Source organism: Leishmania panamensis, assembly GCF_000755165.1.
Source record: "Leishmania panamensis strain MHOM/PA/94/PSC-1 chromosome 3 sequence".
NCBI lineage: Eukaryota > Euglenozoa > Kinetoplastea > Trypanosomatida > Trypanosomatidae > Leishmania > Leishmania panamensis.
Window position 1 is genome coordinate 124,817 of NC_025876.1, and position 23,483 is coordinate 148,299.

The 23,483-nt window shown below is 61.5% G+C and overlaps 5 protein-coding genes across 5 annotated transcripts; all 5 read left to right on the forward strand.

The window, feature by feature from the left end:
* Positions 1-3,504: 3,504 nt before the first annotated feature.
* On the forward strand, positions 3,505-5,568 carry LPMP_030360 (MFS transporter, putative; the record flags this gene model as incomplete). The annotated part of the gene is made up of 1 exon (XM_010702677.1): positions 3,505-5,568. The coding sequence occupies one exon, from the start codon at positions 3,505-3,507 to the stop codon at positions 5,566-5,568; it is 2,064 nt and encodes a 687-aa protein (XP_010700979.1).
* A 3,386-nt stretch (positions 5,569-8,954) lies between these two features.
* LPMP_030370 (PTP1-interacting protein, 39 kDa, putative) lies at positions 8,955-14,234 on the forward strand (the record flags this gene model as incomplete). Its single annotated transcript, XM_010702678.1, has 1 exon — positions 8,955-14,234. The coding sequence occupies one exon, from the start codon at positions 8,955-8,957 to the stop codon at positions 14,232-14,234; it is 5,280 nt and encodes a 1,759-aa protein (XP_010700980.1).
* Positions 14,235-15,402: 1,168 nt separating this feature from the next.
* Positions 15,403-15,726, forward strand: LPMP_030380 (60S acidic ribosomal protein P2, putative; the record flags this gene model as incomplete). Its single annotated transcript, XM_010702679.1, has 1 exon — positions 15,403-15,726. One exon carries the CDS (start codon positions 15,403-15,405, stop codon positions 15,724-15,726), a length of 324 nt encoding a protein of 107 aa, XP_010700981.1.
* Positions 15,727-16,576: 850 nt separating this feature from the next.
* On the forward strand, positions 16,577-16,900 carry LPMP_030390 (60S acidic ribosomal protein P2, putative; the record flags this gene model as incomplete). The annotated part of the gene is made up of 1 exon (XM_010702680.1): positions 16,577-16,900. The coding sequence occupies one exon, from the start codon at positions 16,577-16,579 to the stop codon at positions 16,898-16,900; it is 324 nt and encodes a 107-aa protein (XP_010700982.1).
* A 1,278-nt stretch (positions 16,901-18,178) lies between these two features.
* On the forward strand, positions 18,179-23,113 carry LPMP_030400 (TLD domain protein, conserved; the record flags this gene model as incomplete). The annotated part of the gene is made up of 1 exon (XM_010702681.1): positions 18,179-23,113. One exon carries the CDS (start codon positions 18,179-18,181, stop codon positions 23,111-23,113), a length of 4,935 nt encoding a protein of 1,644 aa, XP_010700983.1.
* Between the last annotated feature and the right edge of the window lie 370 nt (positions 23,114-23,483).

The following is a 23,483-nucleotide window of genomic DNA, read 5'->3' on the forward strand; positions in this document are numbered from 1 at the left end:
GACCGCGTGCACGCCCCGCATGCGTGGGTCATTCTCCCACCTCGCTGAATCCATTCAAGCATGGGCTCTGGGGGTCTGTGTGCGTGTGCCTCTTCATGCCTGTCTGCCTGTGTGTGTGTGTGCGTGGGTGTGTAAGACAAGAGATGAGGAGGCAACTGAGCATCACCCGCGCCCCACTCTCCTCCGTCCCTACAGTGACGGCGGACCTCTAAAACGGCCGTTTTTTTTTTTACCTGCTTTTTCTCCTTCGACTTATGTGCTGACACGCTTCTCTCTCTCTCTCTCTCTCTCTCTGTCCACCGTGCAGACACACCGAGAGGAATTCCACAGCCACAGTCACCGCCGCCACCCACCACCCCTCCTTCTACATCATCATCACACTCCCCCGCTCCCCGCAAACACGCACACACGCACCGCTTTCTTTCTGTTGCCCCCCTTAAGGATGAGACATTTTTTGCTCACGTTCGCACTGGGGATGTCATCTCTCATCTCTCTCTCTCTTTTACACCTTCACGTCTGGATGCCTGTCCACCCTACAGTCTGTTGGCTATTCTAACCACCTCTACCCTCCACCCTGGCACCCACCGCCGCCATCACTCTCTGTCAGCTCGTACACGATGATCTTTCGCGCGCGTGCTCTCTTTCCCTGTTTCGCCGATGGTGATGTGTACGCCGCGGTGGCAGCTGCAACACAAAGCGAGCGCATACATAACCCAGCACATCACGATGAATGGAAAGAGAGAGAGCGAGCGAGCGAGACAGGCAATCGAGGAGGCGGACGAAGCGTCGTGACGAAGTCCCGGACTTAGCGTTTGTTTTCTCTTCCCCGTCATCCTCTTCGGTTGTGCGCTTCCTCTCCTCCATCTGCCTCAGCGCCTCCTTGCCTTTTTCGGTTTTTTCCTTCACGTGGGTCATCCCGGCATTCCCCCACCCCCACCCCCTTCCCTCTCCCACGCCCTCTTCGCTCGACTACAACTCTTTTCCGTGAGCCGCGCCTGCTTTGTATGTTCACGTGTGTAGACACGCATATATATATGTGTGGGTGTGGGTGGGTATGGGTACGTGTTGCTCTGTACCAGTCTCCGCACGCATGCCGCCGCCTACTCCTTTCCTTCTCCGCGCCCGCCTCCGACATTGCATTCTCTTCGACTGTTGTTGTTCTTCCTCTCTTCGGGTTTCTGTGTGGCCTCTCTCTCCCCCTCAGCCGTCCTACGTATCGTCTTCGCGGGTTGTGTGTGTGTAGGGGGGGAGTGAGAGTGGGGAGGGGGGCCGCCTCTCCCTCCTTTCTTGTTCTGCGCCCCCCCCCCAGCCCCTCCCGACCACACCCAGGGCCCCCTCCTACTCCCTTTCCCCTTTCCCCCCTCCCTCCCTCCCTCCCTTCTTCCCCCACACCAAAGACTCCATCACGCATACGCACGCAGCTGCCTCCTCCCCCGCTATCACCTGGTGGAAGCGCCACAAATCCCATTCCTGTTCGTCTCTCTCATCAGAATAATGTCTTCTCCCCCCCTCCCCACTCCTGTGTTGGCCGCGACCCCCTCCCCTCCCTCTCCCTCTCCCTCTCTTCCTCACCCCCCCCAAACCCTCACCTCACTGCCGTCCTCGTCGTCATGGCGCGCAGCCTGTGAAAAGTTCAGTTTGATTGGTAATCACCAAAAAAAAAAACGCCACCTCCTTTTGCTTTCCCTCTTTGCCCTGCTGTCACCCTCTGTCTCTTGTCGGGTCGTTTACCCCTCTCTCATCACGACCGCCCTGCTCGACGGAGAGAGGGGGGAGGGACGTCTACGCACAGCGCAGGTGTGTGTGCTTGTAGGTGGAGTCGCGCCGCTCCACACACACACACACACCTGCGCTGTGCGTAGACGACCCGCTGTTGTGTTGACTTGTTTGTTTGTTTTTCGCTCTTTATGGCTCATCCCACTCGCACCCTCCTCCTCCTCCTCCTCTTTTACCGCCGCATTGTGTGCTCAGGTAAGTGCCAGTTAATCCACGTGACGTTCTTTGCACGTACATGTAGCACCCCAGAGGCAAGAGCAGCCGCCACCCCCCCCCCCACGACGACAGTGACGATGGACAAGGGCGATGGCAGACACCCGCTCCTCGCGTGATGCGTGGGTGTGGGCACGCGCGCTACACGGTGGGGGGTCGAGGCATGTGTGTGTGTGTGTGAGCGTGTGCGTGTTGTGTGGGAGCGTGCGCAGGTTTGTGTCGCGTGCGTACGCACACACACACGCACACACATGCCTCGCGCCGCGGATATCCCACACGCCACTCGTTAGTTGTACGCTACACCTCTTTTCGTTGCTGTTGTGGTTTTTGCCTGGGCCTACGTCTCCGTCTCCGTCTCCGTAGATCTCTCCCCTCTGTCCTTCTCTCATCTGTTCCCCTTGCGGGCATTTTTCTCTCAAGGCAAAGCCGCCCAATGAAGCCAAGCAGAGAGAGAACGAGAGAGACGCACACTGGCAGAGAAACAGCAAAAGACGCTCTCCATCTCGTCCTCGCTTGTTCGCGCTCACACACCACGCTGCGGCGGTTGCATCCCTCATTACCGTCGGTAGACGTGGCGTCCTTTCTCTGTCACTCACTCTCTCTGTGTCACCGCTGTCGCCCTCTGTGGATGTGCCACAGCTCTCCGCCACACCTGCGTGCGCGCTGGTGTGGCGGGGGGAAGGAGAGGTGCTGGCGAGCTCTCAGAGAGGCGTGTGCACTCCTTTTCTGTCTCCTTGATGCTGTAGCCCTTCTCTGCCTGCCGCCAACCCCCTCTCCGCCTCTCTTGTCTTTCTACCTAACTCCTCTCATCTCCCGTCCCTCCCCACACCCCTCTCTCTGCAGAGTAGCGAGTAAAGTGAAGCGGTCCTCCCTTCATCCACAAGGAGCGCAACAGGCAACGGCAACAGTAAGCAAAACACAAGCGAACGGAGTCAAGGAAAGGAGGAGAAGGAACACGCACACGCACACACACCGTTTTCCCTCGCTACTATTGTACTCGTGTGCCTGTCTCTTGCTCTGAGCTCAAGCGTTTGCCAGCTCACTCCGCCGAGCCCTCCCTTCGCTGCCGTTCTCGTCCTTCTCTTCTCTCTCCCCACCCCACCCCACCCCCTCCCTTTCAGCAGATTTGCTAAGCTCAAACTAAGCCTACAGGGGGCACAGTAGACGGCGTACACATCAAGAGATACACGAATAGCTTAAAATAAAAGCACACGCACTTCTGCGGCTGCTCTTCGGCGCTGCGGTTGTTGTTTCGTGGGTGATCAGGTTGTCTGTCATCGCGTGTGTGCTGCCCTGCTCTGTTCTGTGTTCTCTCCTCGGGCGTGGCTTCACCTCGGACGCAAAAGTCGTAGGAGACGCCCACCAGGAGGTATTCGTGTTTAGGCCTATTAACGCACGCACATCTATATATAGATATATATAAGCGCTGGCACAGTATCGCGTCTCTTTACACCTGTGGGCCCTTTTGTTGTTGTGGTTTGTTTTTTCTCTCTCTTCGTCTTCTTCTGAAGAAGAATGTCATCAAACGGCAAAAACTCGCACCGCCGCTACGCGGAAAGCGGCGTGCAGCAGCCGTCCACGTCTGCCAAGCCCACCAAGACGCCATCCAACACGGTTCTGGCGTTCGCACAGTGGGAGGAGGAGAACCACGTCGACGACGCCGCGCTTGTCGCCGCGATGGATGACGAGAACGCCGACCCGCTGCTGCACCCGGCCCACACCCGCGCGCTCTCCCACATTGAGCAGCGCGAGGAGAACCGATTACGTGGTGATCCGTGGCGCTTCGCGGTGACGCCGATCTTCTGCCTGCTCTCCATCTCCAACGCCATGCAGTGGATCGCCTTTGCACCCATTGTAGATGAGGTGCGGACGTACTTCAACATGAACGCGACGCAAGTTAACTTCCTCGCCACCACCTACGTCATTGCCTATGTCGTCATTGTCTTCCTCAGCTGCAAGCTGTATGAGGTGACCGGCATTAAAATGGGCGTCCTCATCGCCGCTGCGGCGAATGCGCTCGGTGCACTACTGAAGATCATCGCCCTCTACGTGTGGCCCAATGCGGTCCTGCTGTATCTCGCGCAGGTCTTCAACAGCTTTACGGAGGTGCTCACGATCGCGACGCCGCCGCTCATCTCGAACCGCTGGTTCCCGGAGAATGAGCGCATGGTGGCGAACACCGTCATGTCCTCGTCGCTCAACTTTGGCTGCGGCATCGGAGTTCTCATCCCGACCTTCTTTGTGGGTCCGACGAAGCAGTCGAAGAACCACTTTGGCAACTTCTTCTGGTTCCACTTCACCTACGCGGCGCTGGTGCTCGTGCTCGTCATCTTCTTGTTCCCCAAGAAGCCGCGCTACGCCGCCAGCCACGTGGCGGCGCGGCAGCAGAACTGCGAGGAGCGCCGCCTGCGTGCGCTGAATCACGTGTTGCACGACCCGCATAGCGACGAGGATGAAGAGCTCGATCATCAGACGCGTCCGCACCCCAAGGGGAAGCGCACCAGCAGCGAAAATGAGCCCCTTGCGGTCGGCGTCGCAGATGTCTGCGAGGAGGACAACTGCGATCCGGCTGGCGTCAAGAAGTCCTCCGTGGCGGCGGCGACGACGGGAAATCAGTGTTCCAGCAGCCGCGGCACCGCCGTGGCGCACGTCACGGATGAGATGCAGGACGCAGAGTCGGAGAACGAGGAAGAGGTGCCGGAGGTGCAGCCGGTGAACGTGTTCTCCGTGCTGATGGACTGCTTCCGTGAGTGCCGCAGCAACTGGTCCTTCATTCTCCTTGCTATCAGCTCTGCCGCGGAGCTGGGTCTCATCTGGGGTGTGGCGACGGTGCTGCCGCAGATGCTGGCCCCGTATGGCATCAGCGAGGCCATCTCCGGCTGGATCGGCTTCCTCAACCTCGTTCTGGGCACCGTTGTCTGCCCCTTCTTTATGCCACTCGTGGACCGCTACGGCCGCCGCTACAAGCTGCTCTTGTGCGCCCTGTCGGTGGTGGTAGTGGTGGTAATGGTGCTGCTCACGCTGCTGTTGCACTTTGGCCCCGCCGTGCACGAGGATGGCAAGTACTACGTCGTAGTCGTCTTTGTGCTCTGGGGCGGCATCGCAGGGATGTGTCAGAACTTCATGATGCCGCTCATGTTCGAGTACGTTGTGGAGCTAACCTTCCCAATGGCAGAGAGCACGTCGGCACCGGTGCTGACGTGGAGCGCGTGCCTGACGAACTTCCTGCTCACCCTCATCTTTGGTGAGGTGCTGACCGACACGCCAACGGAGAACAAGGCGTTGCGCACCTTCATCGGCGCCTCCGTTGTCTCCGTGATAGGGTGCGTGACTCTCCTTCTGACGAAGCCGCTCACAAAGCGCACAGACTACGAGAAGCACCAGGTAGAAGCCCTCGAGCAGCGCAAGAGACGCCTGCAGTCGGCGGCGGCAGCAGTGGCAGGCATAGACGAGGCTGGCCTCACGTGCAATCCCGGCGGCGCTGCGGTGGACATGTCCGCGTCGCAGTCTCAGCTACAGACCCGCAACTCCGCCCACAGCCACCAGGACCGTGATGCCACGAAGCGCAAGATGGACTGAGCAAGGAGGGCTTCTCCCAAAGAGAGCAAAATGAGCGCGAGGGCGGCAGAGGGAGACGCGTACAGTACACCCACACCTACGCACGCGCGCGTGTCTGACCTACCCCCTCCTCATTCTCTGACCCCGACACACAAGCCGCCCCCGCCACCTTCGCTGCCCTGCTGAGCTTCTTTGGAGGGGTAACCGACTAGAGCGGCGCAGCTCTCTAGCGAGAGGTGGTGGAGGGAAAAAAAAACGTGGCGGCAAGGTACGTGGGTACGGGGCGGGGAGAGGGCGATGCATCAACGCGTACGCACACACCAGAGGAGCTTTAGGTTGATCCTCTTATCCTCTCTGTGACTGGTGCTTTTCAGTTTTCCACCCCCACCGCCCCCCTCCCGGACACCCTCCGTTCTACCAACCCCTACTCGTTCACACATCCCCTTTCCTTTGCATGTCGCAACGGAGGAGAAGCGGGAAGGGGGCGTGATGAGCAGGGAGGGAGCGGTGAAACTGAGTGTGAGCCATGCAGACGTGAACTACGGGGGCCTCAGCCCGTCCATCGCCGCCCCCTCCACCCTGTTTCTCACGCACAGACACCTCTGCCTTGGCGATTGTTCATCCTCTCCTGCGTTCTGCTTGCTTCTCCGATATTCTGTTCATGAGAGTCTCTCTCTCTCTCTTGCTCTTCTCCTCACCTCACCTCCCTTGGGTTACCCCTTGGCTTGGCCTACTCGACTCCCCCTCCCCCTCCTCGCCTCCCCTCCTCCTCTTCCCATTTTGTCTGCTGTGGGGGGCTTGTCTTCCCCCGTTCATGGAATCGTGGATGTACGCGCATCTAAAGCTGGGCAAGGGAGACGGCAACAACGCGCGCTATTTGCTACCCCCCCCTTCCCCTCTGGTGGTGGGTGTTCTCGGGCAAAGCCATTCTCTTCTTCAGCTTTCCACGCGCGTGGGGCGTTGGCGCGCCCCTCGACTCACCGCACCAGCACCTGCTGGCGAGGCAGAGGTACAGACGAACGTGAGAAGCGAAGTAAGAAAGAGAATGGTGAAGTGGTAGTGGGTGAGCGACGAGGAAGGGAGGGGGCTGGACTTGGGCTCCTCTACGTATAGCTGTGCGTCTGTATGCGTGGATGTATATGCAGTGGCCAGTCACAGACTGCCGCCTCCGTCTCTCCTTCGCCCACGTGTGCTCAAGCGCTTTCACCCTTCACCGCACCTCCTCAGCACCCCCTTTTCGCTTTCAGTTGAACTTATACGTATTGGCCTAATGCCCTCCGTGTCATTTCTTTTTTTTCCCGCTGTTGTTGTTGTTGAGGCAGTGGAAGACGACGCCGTCGTCGTCACCGCCCCCTCCTCCTCGCTCCCACTGCAGTTATACTCTGTATTCACTGTGGGCCTCTCGTGTCACCCCCACGCTCTCTCACGTCAGCATCGCTTTTTCCTTCTCTGTCTGTCTGTCTGTCTCCCTCTCGCCTACTATTCCTATGCGCTTTTCAGGTCTGGCGCCTGTCTGTCGCTCGTTGGGTCTCTCTTCTGGAAGTGCCGCCAGTGATGTCCGTCTTCCTCGGCCTGTGCGGCTTTGCACTGCTCCTCCCCAGACCCGCGCGACGGCTCACGAGAACGCTCATCGGTGCACACAAGGGGGCGGCGGAAGAGACACCCACGCTGGCGCGTGTCGCCACTCTTTCCTTCCGTCTTCATATGTTACATTTTGCCGCTCTGCGGGTCGTGACGTTGTGGGTGTGTGTGTGTGTCTGACCAGCGCATTTGTTTTCTGCGGGCTGATGCGCCCTGGGGGCCTACCGTGGGTGTGCCTCCCCCCTTCGTGTGGGAGCCTGTTGGGCCTCTTTACGGGGCGCCGAGCCCGTTTCGCTGTCTTCCGCCTTCCCCTCCCCCCTTCGTGTGCTCGCTACCGTAGGTTTACTTGAATGTCCTCCTTTCCCTTCTTTCAGAGTCTTTATGATCCTCCAGCCATCTCACACCCACCCACACCCACACACACATCGCCTCGCCTTTCCACGCCTCCTCCCCCCCCCCACTACCACCCTACGTCGTCCTCTGCAGCTTTCCCTTCCTTGGGTGTTTTGTTTGGCTTGCGGGGTCTTTCACTGTTTGCTCTCTCTTGACACCGCCGCCCATTCCCTCCCTTGCAATCTTGCTCTCACCACGCCTCAGCCCTCCATTACCCGTACCCACATGCCTTCCGCTTCTTCCACCACCAATCCCGGCGTCTTTCCGCGCCTGTTTTCCCTCGGTGGTCCTCCTTAGAGTTGCGTGTGTGTGGGGGGGGGGGGTTGCTCACCTTGGCGTCCCACGGAGCAAGCAAATGCTGAAGAAGGTGGACGGTGGCAGCGCGCGAGTCCACGCACAGAGGCACGCGCACTGGTCGAATACAAGCCTATAACTGATGAGTAAAGAGAGCAACGCGGGGGTGTCTCTCGTAAGAAATCCAAAACAGTAACGCTGTCAGCACACAGGCACAGAATACACACGCGCACACGTGATCGGCACCTGCTCTGCCGTCGGTCCATGGCGGAGACAGCTGAGGAAAAAAAAAAAGCGGAAGAGTTGTGCTCTAGGCCCCGACAACCAGGTAGCTTACCTGCAACTCCTCATGCCCCCCCCTCCCCCCCTCTCCACTCTCCGCCGCTGCCTGGTGTGCAGCCTTTGGCCAAGCGGCCGACCATCGTCTCCTCCTCGACCTCCTCCTCATCCCATCCTCTCTTTTTGCTTGTTTCGCTTTGGTGCTCCGTGAGGCGGCCACCACCACCGCAGGCGCGCGACGATCGACCGACCGACCGACCGACCGATCGATCTCCAGGAAAAGGAAAAGAGCGTCACCCTGAGCCCAGCCCAGATACGGCCAGCCGCCACTTTAGCTCTGAGAAGAGCAGAGAACGACGGCGATGGAGCGCCAGCCTGTGGTGGCTCTCGCTCTGCCCCTCTTTCACTTTCGGTGTGACCGCCCTCTAATAGATCGGCGAGCTCCTCGCGCGTAAACACACCCAGACAAGACACCCTACATACAGTCAGCCACACACACACACACAGTCAGCCTTTCGCATAGACCGGCACACGCACAGACGCACGCACGTGCAGGAGAAGGTGGAAAGAGGACCCTTCTTCATTGAATAAATTGCTCCTCCTCTTCTCCCAACTACCACACAGGACGGAGGTGGTGGCCCGCCTTGGGCCTTCCTCGTCGTTCGCCCACTCCTCTGGCACTGTCTGCCGTGAACGACACGCCTTGAGGCGCAGGCAGACACGCCGACGGACTCGCCGCCGCGCTCTCTCCTCTTCTTCCATTTTTACTTGGTGGCTCGCCCTCTCCTGCCTCCCCCCTGCCCGCGCCTCGCAGTCCGCGCGCCGACAAGCACACAGAGATCGACACGCAGGAGGTCGTGATGCCGAAGCTGGACGCGATCTCGAAGGGTCCGTGGCGCCACATTAGCCAGCAGCAGCGTCAGGCACGGCAGGTGCAACGCGCCGAGCCAACCATTGGCGAAGTCCTGGCGCAGTCGTCGCCGATGACAACACAAGCCGTGACAGGAGTGCGGGTGGTTGAGGATGCGCACGATGGCGAAAACAATGTGGAGCGGACGCAGGAGCACTCCCATATTGTGAACACTCAGAGCGAAACCCCACAACAGCCGCATTCGTGTTTAGAGGAATCCCATGTGCACTCCGCTGCGCGCCTAATCCACCGCCGCGCCAGGTCAGTGCTGCCACAGCCGCGGGAGACGCTCACAAATTGGAAGGTGGCTGTGGATGGTGGTGTCGCAGGAAATGATGACAACCGAGCGCGACAGGGGCCAATGCAGTCCCCCTCAGAACCGACCGCACACGCGCTGGAGGAGTTGTTTAACGAGGAGCAAAGCGCAGAGGAGCAGCAAGTACAGCAGGGTGTGACGGTGCAGCGTGTTGCGCAGCTCTTGTCGCCGTCGTCGCCGCACCAGCGTACCAACAGAGCCGAAGAGGAGGATCTCTTCTCGAATATTTCGACTCGCGCGTACAGCAGCACCGTAGCCTTTGACCAGGCCGGCATCGCGACAGTGAACACGTCTCGCCGCACCGCGCTGCGTCAGTGTGCGTCCGGCGTGCCGCCACCGGCGCCTCATGTAACTAGCACGGCGGTGCGAGCTGTGCCTCACGCATCCCCGGGGCCGCTGTGGGTGTGGCTACCAAGACGCGTGGAGGCGCTGTGCGCACTGACTTCTCTGGGCAGTCCGCAATTGATGCGCAGCGTGGCTGACGGCGACCGCAGCCAAGACCGCATTCGCACAACTCCTCCACACCGGCGGTCATCGACTCTGTTCTTCGCACGTGGTGGTCGCGGCACATACAGTGCGCCGCGCGACTACATCGGCGACGGTGATTACGGTTTGCAGGTCGCTCTGTGGCGTCGCACGCCTTGTAGCACGCCACCACGCACAGGGCTGACAGCGGACGGGGCTAACGGCGCACCCACGTCGTTGCTGTCATCTCCGCGCTGGTGCGTGACGGCCTATGAGCCCCTGAGTCTGTCGCTTCCAGCGACGGCGCTGTGTGGCAACGATGCTAGTCAAGGATGGGTGCCTCAGCAGGCACCCGTCAGCTTCACCAACTTCTCTCATCCCAGCAACAGCGTGGACAGTAACGTTCAGCGCCGCCACAGCACTCGCGAGGACGAGAGCGTGGCGGTCAATGCTCAAGACGATGAAGAGGCTGCTGCAGTGAGTAAGTGCCATGATCACCCTTTACTTACGGTGATGGCGTCAGCGCACAGCCCAGCACCCCCAGTCTCGGTGGCGACGCGGGTGTACTGGGGTACTGCTCCACCGTTGAGAGGCACAGCGCCAAGCATGCTGCACCACGGTGGCACGACGGCCATCGACGCCTATGATGCAGGTAGCGACGGCGCTGCCTTCGCAGGCAGCAGGAGCGCTGGTCAGATCATTCGCAACAGCGCGCAAGCCGGCGCACGCGCGCTCGACCAACGAGCTCGCTATTCCTCTGTGAGCCCCGCCGATGAGTCCTCCTCCATCATGGCCACAGCGCTACCAAGCCAGCACCAGCGAGGAGGTCCAAGGGGCTATGGCAGCAGTGGCGCACGCCCTTTACGCGACTCCGCCACAGCTGGCTTTGACCGCGATGAGCTGTTCTGCGAGCCGCCATCTTCGCCGCTGTCGGCAACGTGCCGGCAACTACCTGCTGTCTCCGGCAGCGTTGCCTGTGTGCCGATACCGTCCATGGAGCTGCGGATCACCCTTCCCTGGCTGCTGCACATCTCCACGCTCCCACCCGTGGCGGCTGAAGCGCTGGTATGCTGTCTGGAGGCACATATCCGCGCACATCTACCACGAGCGACAGCAGCGCAGGGGGAGCGGAATGGCATGTGCGGCCCTCGACCCAGCGGAGCATGCGCACCGGGGCCTGCGCTAGCACGTGCGCAGCCCACGCCCTCACCGCGAGAGGCTCCGCCGCTGCCATCACCACCACCGTTCTGGGTGGCGGCCTTTTCTTACACGGAGGGGCTGCAGATGTACGCGACAAACCAGGCTTCGTCCCTCATCCACGCCGCGGAGGACACCACGGGGCGCGATGCGGCACGCGATACCTGCGCTGACCCGCGTCACGACCACCGTGGCCTCGCTTCCGCAGCGCCGCTGAACCGCATCGCTTGGCCCGCGTGGGTGCCCGAGGCGCAGACGAGTGTACGGCTGCTCGCCGCGCTCACGTCGGGCGCCTTTACGCTGATTGAGACCATCGCGCGAGCACTCGACCAGGCAACCGCTGCTGCTGCTGCGCCAGTAGACACGGACACAGCGGTGGAAAGAGGCACTAAAGCTCGCAGTGGCGGAAAGGAAAGGCACAATGCAGGAGCTGACCCACACACCGTGCGTGGCGGTGCGCCACGCTCCACCCCCACGCACCCTCACGGTGCCGCCACCGCGCTGCACGAGTTTCATGTCTTCTTTGAGGCTGTCTTTGGCGATGCGGCCAACAAGCGCCTTTGCCGACATGTTCGCGATCGCCTTCCGATGCACGTGCGGGACTTGAGCGAGCTGTTGAGCCGGCCGTGGTGTGGCGTCGCGAGGGACACTGTGGACGGTAATGCGGCGACCACCGCAGTTACCGTCGCCACGGCCGGCGTTTGGCGAGCTCGCTGCCCCTCCATACTGGACCTTGTTCACCACCTCGCTCGTGCATGGATGGAGGAGTGCTTTGCTGGGTTGGCGGACCGACTGCACGAGTTCCTCATCACCCACAACCCTGGTGTGGTGCTCGATCTCATCTGTGCGCATGCCAACGACAGCGACGGTGCCGTGCCTCATGAGGACTTGTGCGAGTGCGCAAGACTGCTGAAGGGCGTCTGTGACAAGGTGCGTCCTGAGAACGGCAGCGTTCAGCAGCGCGGCTGCGCTTCGGCGAACCATGAACCACACCAACGCGAACACCCTGGCTGCTCTGCTCCGCTGCACGCAGTGCCTCAAGCCGCGCAGGTACTCCCGCCACATGCGTGGATCTACCGAGGCATCGCTGAGTTCACCCAAGGTCCTCTGCAGCGGTGGGAACGGTGGTGGTGGTCACCGTCGTCGACCCCTGCCACGCACACCCTGACCGCCCACATTACCGTCAGTGCTGCGGCCATGCAATGGTCAACCCACGTCAACTACGCCACCGTGCACTCCCTTCAGTGGGTGCTACGCCACCCTCTCGTCGCATGTACAACGGCAGAGAGCGTTCGACAGTGCTCTTTGACATCGACTGCTGTCACCGACATGCTGGCGTTGCTGGAGCTCCTAACCTTGCTGCCACCGCTCCTCGACACGACGGCGCTCCTGATGGGCGAGGCAGAGGCGGTGCTAGGGGGCGCCTGCGCTAGCGTTATGGGAAACGCTGGCGATGGCCGTGATGGCAGTGGCGGCGGCGGCATGGCCATCACGACGAGTAGCGTGCACAGCCACAACGCTGTCATCGCCAGCACCCCCGCAGCGCCTTCGCACGCTGCAACGCAAGGGTTTCACGCGTATTACCGCGTCTTCCTCGGTCTTGTGTGCTACGGTGCGATGCAGCTGAATGATGCTGAGGCCATGGCGCTGTTGTCGCGTCCGCAGCCACCGCCAGCTGGCGTGGTGGCCTCAACGACAGCACCCCACCACCATGGTGCTGCGTCGCCCTTGTCAGTGTCATGTTCTGCGCAGGCCACGGTGGATGGTCTGTGGACAAAGTACATACTGCCGCTCGTGGTAGGCTACGTCAGCGGCAGCGGTGCCGGGGATGCGTCTGCCGATCGCATGGATGCGTTGACAGCCGCAGACCAGAGCATCGTGTACACGCTCATGCTGCTGCGACTGCTGCGGCTTGAAGGGCACAGCGTGCGTCACGGCAGCCGCGGAGGTGCTGCACGTGCCGTCTTACCAACCAAAGGGCGGCAAGGCGCGCCCAACTCCGCCGCGTCGTCGCCGTCGTCGTCGCGTCACCCACGAAAACGCCCACGCCCCGCCGCTGTGGGGGTCTCTGGACCGCTGCCGTGGTGCAACGCACGAAGCGCGCACCCAGGCAGCGACGACACCCGGCCGAGGTGGTGGTCGCCATCACCGACAACCGCGGATGTGCACCCCGTCACCGCCCGCTCCCCACCGCCGGGGAGCGTGTCGAGCTCCACCGTCACCGCGGATACGGCGACAACCGCAACAACAACGGCCACGACGCACTGCTGCGTCAACAGCGATCTCGCCAGAATCAACGAACTCGAGCGAGTGGGCACGGCTGTGGCCGAAGCGCGATACTCATCAGCTCCAGAATTTGGCGACGCTCCTCAGTTCCGTCCTAGACACGCGAAGAGCGTTGCACACGATGCCGCCAGCGGCCTGGTGGACGTCCTCGTGGCCGTGTCCCAAGAGGAACTGCTGGCGCCTCCGCAGCGTCGCATCCCGCCCCTGGCGCTTCTCGCGCACGAGAGCGCCGCTGGAGGAGCCACAGCAGCCACACAGCAGTGCCCTCCCTCTCCTGCTCCTCCACCCGAGTGGCAAGGAGCGTGCCGGCAGCTGATTCGTCGTTGGCTGCTGCCGCCGCCGCGGGCACCCGCGCAAAGCGCCGTTCATGAACGCAGCAGTGACAGCCACCAAACGCTGATGAATGGTGACTGCCACAGCCGCCGTTGTCGAGAGTGGACCCCCGAAGAAGGGACGATGTTGCATGAGGAGGAAGCCAACCACTGTGCCTCCGTCAAGGCAAGTTACTTTTCAGGTGGGCTGCCGCGGCGGCCGCAGTGGCTCAATGTCGGCGAGGTGAACACTGGCAACACGCTGCACCGTCGCGATATCCGCCGCGTTTGCGGCCTTCTAGCAGGGCTGGCGCTACGCGTCGCGGACGTTCGTCAGGAGGAGCGGATTGCGCGCGCCGAAACCCTCCACAGCGACGACGTTAGATGCTGCTATGACTATCTCTACGGCGTGCTACCGCCCGGACTACGCGCCAGAGACGCTGGCCTCATCACCTTTGCCTCCACATCCAGCTCTGACGACGGCGAGGATGTCAACACAGAGGGGTCAGGGGAGGACGCAGGGACTGATGACGACCTCTACGATGCAAACATGCTGCACTGCTCCGCGTCCACAATCAGCAGCAGCAGCAGCAGCAGTCGGAACACTATCGGCACCTCGTCGCCGCCATCATCATCCCCGGCAGCATCTCCGTGACTCAGTACCAGGAGAGAGGAGAGAAGCAGCCGACCACACCGCTGCACCTCTTGTTGTTTACGTCGCTGTTCTCCTTCCTTTTCTCGCCTTCGCCCTCTCCCGCCCTAATCGAATCCCCTTTTTACGTCGCCACGTCAGAACACACACGCGCGCGCGTGCGCTGACGGGCTCCGCGACCGCTTGTGTGGTACACAACATAAAAGGGCGCGTTTCAGTGCAATTCTGCGCTGCCTTTCCTCGCTTCTGCTTCTCCTGTTGTCCGCTCCACCCCCTCTCCCCTCCCCCCTCCCCTCCCCTCCCCTCCCTTCCCCTCCCCCTCTGCTGCGCCATCTCGTCTGGCAACAGGCGTGGGTGTCGACGCAGGAGCTGCGCGGGTGCATTTTCTCCTCTCCTGCACATCAGATCTACACAGAACCGAACGTTAAGCACAGAAACCCGAACAACGAGCAGCAGAGGCACCGGAGTTCGTGCGTGTAAAAGCTCGCTGGTGAATTGGGTGTAAGGGTGGAGGAAGAGCTGAGAAGGAGGGTGAATGGGCCTCCTCTCTCGCCAAAAAAAAAAAACACCACCGCCACGCAGTCGGCGGGGAAGTGTCCACTCAGATTCGTCTCCCCTGATGGATGCTGCGACCAGCCCCCCCCCCCACCCCCTCGCCCCCTGTCCTATTCCAGCACGTGCAGGAGGTGGCGCCGCACATCATCGTCGTGTACGTTGGCGCGTGTATGTGTAGGGCATACATGTGTGTCCGCACACCCTACGTGATGCCACCCCCACCCCTCGCCCTCCCCCGCGGTGCACCGCGCGTTCCCTCTTTTCCTTTCCGCGCATCGCTTAATGGGTGCGTGTCCTCTTGTTTCCCTCTCTCTCTCTCCTTCCCTCCCTCCCTGGGCTATCCTACACACCCCATCACGCCACACAACGATCATTTTCACCTGCGACCCGCAACGACGCGGTCATTTTATGCTCATGTATTCATCCGCACACTCGTGCCCCACTCCCCACCTCATTCCTTCACCCACGTGCCACGGCCCCCCCTCCCTCCCCCTCTCTCCTCCTCCTCCTCCTCCCCCCTTCATAACTGTTGCAGTCTGAGGTTGGTTTGTCTCTGTCACCTCCCCCTCTCTCTCTCTTTAATCCCCCACCCCTGCACATACCCTTCAGCATCATCATGTCCACTGAGACCCTCGCGTGCACGTATGCCGCGCTCATGCTGAGCGATGCCGGCCTGCCCACCTCGGCCGAGAACATCGCCGCGGCAGTGAAGGCTGCCGGCGTGAGTGTACGCCCCACCATGCCCATCATCTTTGCCCGCTTCCTGGAGAAGAAGTCTGTGGAGGCGCTGATGGCAGCGGCTGCCACGCAGGCCCCGACGGCCACGTCTGCCGCGGCGGCGCCAGCTGCCGGGGAAGCGAGCGGCAAGGCGGAGGAGAAGAAGAAGGAGGAGCCCGAGGAGGAGGGCGATGACGACATGGGCTTCGGTCTGTTCGACTAAAGCGTCCCGCCCAGAGGCTCACACACGCAGGCGCATCGTTGTCTGGTGTATGAAACAATGAGAGAGGGCCAGGGGGGTGATGCCGTTGAGGTACTGACTGGGCTCTGCCCCCCTTTTCGAATGTATCCAGTAGAGAGATGGGCCTGTTTGTCCCCCTCTCCTCTTACCTGGCTAGCGACGGTCATGGGATCAAAGCGTAGTCGTATGCGCCGACATGCGCCCCTCTCCCCTTCTCCCTCTCCCTCTCTCTCTTGCAGACGGATAGGCGTTATGCACTCCGTGATGGTAGTGAGGACCCCCTGCACTGCACTGCACTGCACTGCACAGCGCGCACAGTCGTACATATGCGCGCACGCGCGTGTGTGTGTGTGTGTGCCCCTCGGCGAGTGTTCTTTATGAGTTTTTTTTGCTTCTTTGCTCAGCATCGATTTCGACTCCCTCCAAAAAAAAAAAACACACACACGAGAGAGAGGAAAATAGAAGAGGCCAGTGACGCTGTCGTGTGTGTGTGTGTGTCTCCAGCAGAGGGGATAGCGTACGTGAGTCTCGTCACAGCGGAGTGGCACGCACATGCATGCACCAGAGTGGAGCAGCACTAGGTTGGAAGAGGGCAGCAGCAGCAGCAGCAGCACCATCCTACCTCTCTCGGTGTGTCTGCGTGTGCACAGGTGTATCCGTGATGAAACGTGCACCCTTCTCGATTGTCTCAGCCTTCCTCATCCCTCAACTCTGATCTCCCGCTCTCTCCCCCCCCCCCCTGTCACTCCCTCTCTACCGGTGCTGTCTGTGGAACGCATACCATTACAGGAGCACCTTACCCCCACCCCTGCACATACCCTTCAGCATCATCATGTCCACTGAGACCCTCGCGTGCACGTATGCCGCGCTCATGCTGAGCGATGCCGGCCTGCCCACCTCGGCCGAGAACATCGCCGCGGCAGTGAAGGCTGCCGGCGTGAGTGTACGCCCCACCATGCCCATCATCTTTGCCCGCTTCCTGGAGAAGAAGTCTGTGGAGGCGCTGATGGCAGCGGCTGCCACGCAGGCCCCGACGGCCACGTCTGCCGCGGCGGCGCCAGCTGCCGGGGAAGCGAGCGGCAAGGCGGAGGAGAAGAAGAAGGAGGAGCCCGAGGAGGAGGGCGATGACGACATGGGCTTCGGTCTGTTCGACTAAAGCGTCCCGCCCAGAGGCTCACACACGCAGGCGCATCGTTGTCTGCCTTCTCACGCGCAGCGACACTCGGAGTGCGTGTGTGTGTGTGTGTACGGATGCGAGTGGGTGCCTGACGCGCTTTGGCCAGCAAACAAGCGTTGGGGCTGCCTTGGCGGCCCCGCATCTGCGCGTGGTGTTTCTCATTTTTGCTTGTTTGTTTCAACTTTGATTTCACGTGATTTGCTCTTTCCTCTGCGGACCCCCGAAGGTAAAAGCGCGAAAAAAAAAAGGAAAAAAGCGACGCGGTCAGGTGCTGGGGCGAGGTAGGGCCCGCCAGACAAACCGAGAGATGCTCAAGGCTGTTCTAAACTCGACGGATACCTCCCTCTCCCCAGCACCGTGGCGAGCTCACATGTATGTATCGCGCATGCATTGTGCGTTCTGCGGAACGGAGCAGAGAGTGGTAGTAGTGTGATGAGCAGGAGAGCCGTGGTACACGTGATGAAGAACTGAGCGCAAGAGAGAGGCTGGCAAAGGAGCTGGAGTGTGTCGCCAACATCTGAGTCTGTTGACACTCTGCCGTCTTCTCTTCTGTGCTCTTCCCCCTGCCTCCCCGCCCCTCCTCTCGCGCGCCGCTCACACTGCCTTCACCCCAACCTGACCCACTGCTGAGACACACTGTTGGAGCTTCAGTGGTGAAGTTGAACGCTCACTCACGTACACATCTGTGCGGGTGTACGTGTCTCCGAGTCTTTTGACTTTGCCTGCTCTACTCTCCCCCTCTCTCAGATCTCACCCATCCTCACCAGCACCATCATTCCTCACCCACCTCCTTTCACGAGAAGGACTAGCGCGCACACACACGAGCAGCAGTGACAGCGAAGCGTACTGACCTGAATGCTCAGTTATTTTCCTCCTCTTCACTGAGGCGCTCTCTCTCTCTCTGGTTTGCTTGTTTGCCCTGTCGCCGTACCTTCCCGAATCATCCGTGTCTCACACGCAGACGACGCTTTGCTCTGCGTCGTTGCTGAGCCTGGGCCACTCTCAGCACCGGCGCATCCCCCCACCCCTCCCCTCCCCTCCCGTGGCGAATGAGGAAGTTGTCGGCGCGGCGAACCGAAAAAGTAATCACAACACAACCGAGCCTCCTCTGCAGCACAGCACCCCCACACGCCCCCCCCGCCCGCCACACATCTGTGCGCATCTCCATTCGCTCTCGCAGCGCTGGCAAAGGGGAGGGGGGAAGGGGAAACAGAGAAAGACAGGAGCCTTCACCGGCGCGGTGCGAGAACGTGAGCAATGGAGCGCCCGTCCACAGCATCCCCGCCCCCCGCGGCCAGCGCGCTGACCGACACACGACTTCTGCAGCTCTCTCTCCGGAATGCTGTCGCGTCGGCAGCAGCCGGCAAGGCGACCATCGCCGCGAATAACTACGCCCTCGCCATCAAAGTCATCCATCGCAAGTGTTTCCTGCTGGAGGAGCTCGCGCTGTTGGCACTCGCCATGGGCTACGAAGCTCGCAAGGCGGCAAATACAGCGGCGCCGCGCGTCGACGTCGACGACGACGACAACGGCAGAAACAACAGAGGCGGCGACAGCACCGCAACCACCGCTCAGCAGGACTACCCTCTCACAGCTGACCTCTCCGCTGGGGAAGCACAGCAGCAGCAGCAGCAGCTGGTGGATCCGCTGGCAAACGTTGGGATGCTTCTGCCGCCTGGCTTGGACGAAGATGACTACGACGCGGAGCGGTCGTACTTTGAGCAGAAATTGCAGCGTGAACAACATCAGCAGCGGGCAGCGACGATGCCCGTGTCGTGGAACAGCGCCAGCAGCGCATCTCCTGTGTCGTCGATCAGCCCTCCTGCAGACGACTCGACGCCAGGCTACGACACGGCAACCGCACGGTGGCTCGCCTGCCTGCTCGCCAAGGTGCACCCGGATGCACTGCCGATCGCAACACTGGAGAAGATCTGCAAAGTTCCACTAACGAGCTCACTCAAAACGGCCGCATCATCACCGACCTTCTCTGGCGAAAGAATTGACACGTTGACTGCCCGCCCCAACAACAGCGGCGACGCCACGTCATCGTCGGTGACAGCTGCCCCCTTCTCCGCGCCACTCTCACTTCTGTTCTCGACTCTTCTCTGGAACGTCGCGTGTGCGCTATGGAACGAGGGCTTCATCGAGGACGCGCACCACTGGCTCTCTGCCATAGACGTGCGACGGCTGTGGAGTCTCTACAGCGAATTCGGCCGCAGTGGTCACCATACGCGGGCCGCGGCGCCATCGCCGTCACCACCCTTTGCCTTCAGCGAGCCCCTCGAGGAGGACGTGAACAGCGACGACCGTGCGTGTGCGCTAAGCTGGCCGGCGGTGTTGGCAGAGAGCTGCGCGGCAGACGAGCCGCCATCCTCGCGCCCGCCATCGCTGCCATCGGCAGCCAGGGAAAGCCAATCCGGAGGCACCGGCACGACTGTCGACTCACGGGGCGCGCAGCAGGATTGTGTCACCTTTAGCCCAGCTGCACCACAATCGCAATCGGGGATCCTACTCTCCGCCCTTGCTCAGGCCAACGGGCCGCTGCCCATGACCAGCTTGGCTGCGTGCTTCGACAGCCCTGCGCAGCTCGAGAGCGGCAACGAGGACGATGATGCGGCGGCCAGCAATGATGCGGCTGCAGCTGCCACGCAGTCGAGCACGGAGAAGAGCGATGTGGGAGACGCTGCAGCAGCAGCCGCGAACCCAGAGACCCGTACGACTGTTCTCGCCAGCTTTGTCCGCCGCCTCGCGCGTCGCGCCAGCGCGTTGCGCGACCTCTGTAGGCTCATGATTGCCTGCGAGACGGCCGAAGACGTTTTCTACGTCCTGTACGCACTGAGCGGTGCTCTTGCGACACAGCAGTGTAAGCACGACCAGCAGCGGAGGCAACAGCTAGCCGCGGAAGTGATAGCAGAAGCGGAGGCGGCGGCCGGTGAGAAGGATGAGAACAGTTCACCATCCAGGACCCTTGCAGCAGCGACCCGAGGCGCAGCGACAACAACAAGCTCCACCGCCACTACTACTGCCCCTACTAGTGCCGGTGGATTGTCCGAACTTCTCATCATTGCAAACCTGCTCATCGAACTCTTCCTCACAAAGCGAGCGCAGCAGCTCTTGTTGGAGGAGTGTGTATTGCACCCCATTGCTTCTGGCGTCGCCACTGTGCCGTCGTCGCTCCCGACGGGCGGACGTAGCGGTGGTGCGTACGATGCGGCCCACTCCCTTCCACATCAGCAGCAGCAGCAGCGGCGGCACACCGACCGCGCCATCCGCCACGCATGCGATGAAATTGTCTGCACCTTTACGAACGGCCGCTGCCACACCCTCTACGCACTTGAAGCGTACGGCATCCCTCCCCCATGCGACGGCGGCAGCAACGCCGCCGAGACACATCTGTTGGCACCTGAGCTGCCCTACGCTCTCGTGAGCAACGTGCTGAGCAGCACGCTCAACTACTCCACCCTGTACCGCTTTAGCAAGGTGTATCATGGCGTGATGGGACATAGCAGCTACGCCGCTGCAGAGCGCCATCATGCGGGTGGGATGGGCGGCTCAGCACCATCCTCTTCGGCAGCAGCGGCAGCGGCAGCGGCCGCCGCGTCCGTCTTGAGTTATCCGAACCGCACACGACGCGCCACAGAGGAGGAGAAGGAGCGCCGACGCGCATGGACAATGCCGCCGGCTGCCGCATCGGCAGCGCCGCTGAGGGCAGCACCGCCGCATCCACACGCTTCAGCGCCATCGACCCCTGCGAACGTCAGAACCTTCTCACAAAGCCTCACTGGTGAGCTCTTTGGCTTCGTGAAGAAGCGGGTGGCGAGCTGGGGCAACCTCATTCACGCCAGCGTAGCCCCAGAGTCGCGCAGTAGTGATGACTACCACGACGGTGGTAGTCATCACTACCAAGACGTGCGGTCATCCTTCAGCATGACCAATGCGGCTGGCGGGGACGGCAGCAACAAAGAGAGAGTGGCACTGAGGGTGGCGACGCCGTGGTCCGCTGGATCATCAGCGACGCTCACAAGCAACAGCACCAGCTTGGCAGACGCCAGTAGCACCAGCGACGCCTACCTCAGCAAAGTCGGCGGGGACGCACAACGCGGCGCGTCCGCGACAACGTCAGTGTCTCTCTCCCGTCAGCGCCGCCCTGGTCGAGGTCGGGTGTATGAGCTCAAGACGAGAGGTGTGGAAGCGTCGGAGCTGATGTTGCCCTCCTCATCGTCTACTGCGGTGTCGCTCTTGGCTGAAGAAAACGAACTGATAGGACTTGCCAGCATCATCAGCGAGCCTGCCGCCACGGTAGGGCCAGAGCTCAGCGCCAGAGACAGCAGCACCCTCTGCCTCTCCTCCGCAGTGCCCCCGAGCCAAGAGCAACAGCAACAACGACTACCGACATCAGCTGCGCCAGCGACGGTGCTGCACACGCCAGCTGCCCAACTCCAGAGTCGATGCCGCAGCGAGGCTGTCAGTCTGCGTCTGCTCGCACTGCTCTATCGGTACCCACAGCTGCACGCGCTGGAGCCTGTCAAGGCGAGTCACGTGACCCTGGTAGCGAAGGAGCTGAACAAGGCACTGCACCTTGTACAGGCAGCGATGCGAGGCCGTTTCGGCGATGAGTGGTGGCTGCAGTGGCGCACACGACGCGAGGGCGAGACGCAGCGCTACTACTCAAACGCGCTGGCAGATGCGCAGCGAGGCGGCTACACCCTTAGCTCGCCGACCACGGCACTGCCCTCGCCCCTGTCAAGGGCAACAGGAGCGGTGGGCGCTGCGGCGGTACCAGAGGAAGCGAAGCCACTGAGGGCAGCGCGTGGTGTGTCCGCGGTGCAGTCGGACCCATTTCTACTTTTTGCAGAGGTTCGGTCTCGGCACGCATTCCCCATGCAGGAGCGGGGTGAGACGAACGCAATAGTGGCGGATGCGGTGGGGTTCGATGGGGTACCCCCGCCGTCTGTGCTCCCGCTGTCATCATCCTCGCTGACCAGCACCGTACTCTCCGCCCTGCAGCTCACACGCCCCTTGTCGATGTCTGCGGACGAGGCGCTGCGGCAATCTCTTCAGGCGCCAGGGGAGCACTTCACCCCCGCCACTTTGCCAGGGGCGTCCACGGAAGCGATGCACGGAAGCACGCACGGCTCTGAGATGCGGCTCGATGTGAAGTGGGATATCCCGCCAGCCTACACACCCGAAGTCTCACTCGACTTCTCGGCCTTCACGACGACGTCGGTGGAGACGCAGGAAAGCACGCGGCAGCTTGTGGAGCTCCTGCAGCAGCGGGAAGAGGCGTGTGACGACGAGGACGACAACAATGACGATGATGGCCGCGTAGGTAGCGCTGCAGGTGGGCCTGGCGTGTCGGTACTGTCGCGTGCGTGTCGCCGGCTGCTACACAACGAGCTTCCGTTGCTACAGCAGTACAGCCCGTGGCGCGTTATTTACAGCACACGGCTGCACGGCATCAGCCTGGGCACCCTCTTCGCCAACTGCCGCCGTGAGGCGGAGCGCCACGGCCTCTCTGGCTACGTCGCGAATCCCGCCGTGCCCACGCTGTTAGACTCGAAGCCGATGCTGCTGGTGCTGGAGTTACCGTCGTCGATAACGCTACAGTTTGCCGAGGACGACGCCGGCGTGCGAGAGGCGTGGGCCCACTCCAACGCACCCACCAGCACGCCACCGTCCCCTCCCATAACGCAGCCGGCGCCACCGCAGCCAACAACCAACGCCAGCCCCCGCGGCCACCGGCCCAACAGGCTCTTTATTGGCGCGTTTCTCTCCGACTCGTTACGGACTGAGTCGCGGCGGTACTACGGCAATCAAGACTGTTTTGTCTTTCAGCTGCTCGTGCCTGGCACAGTCGGGGTGAAAGAGGCTGCGCCCGGCGCTGCGCATACAGAGACAGGGCCGCAGCTCCGTGTCCACCGTGCCAGTCACCGCAACAAGCAGTTTATCAACTGCCGCACCACATCCATCGTGATCGGCGGTGGCGAGGGTGGAAGCAGCATTTACCTTGACGACACCCTCTGCCACGGCGCGACAAGTTCGTGCGCCACCTTCTCGTCGCCGCCTCTGAGCACCTGGCTGTCCCCGCCGTGCGCGGAGTCCGGGGTGTGCACCGATGGCCAGGGCGACCGCTACGGAGAGCACAGAAGTTTGTGCATTATGAATGTGGAAGTCATTGTGATGGACGTGTAGGGACACCCTGCGCGTGCGTGCGCAAGGCTTGCTTGTCTCTCCGCGGTTGCACGGTAGTACGTATGAGGTCTGCATCTGCATGCCCGCGATGGGAAGGGCCAATCAACTTCCACCGATGCATCCACTGAGATCAGCGCCGGTATCAATTCGATTGGTGAGTCCGTTCCCTCTCAGTTTTTTTTTCTTGATATGTCTTGTTGCCTGTGCATTCTCATCATCCCACTCCCCTTTTGGGTGGGGAGGAGGAGGGGGGAGGGGTGCATGCGAGAGAGGGAAAGTTGGGCATAAAATCGAGCACTGAGCTCTGCGCAACGATGGACAAGCACGGGCACACAAAGAGGGGAGCCTACACTCTGAGGCATACGCGGGG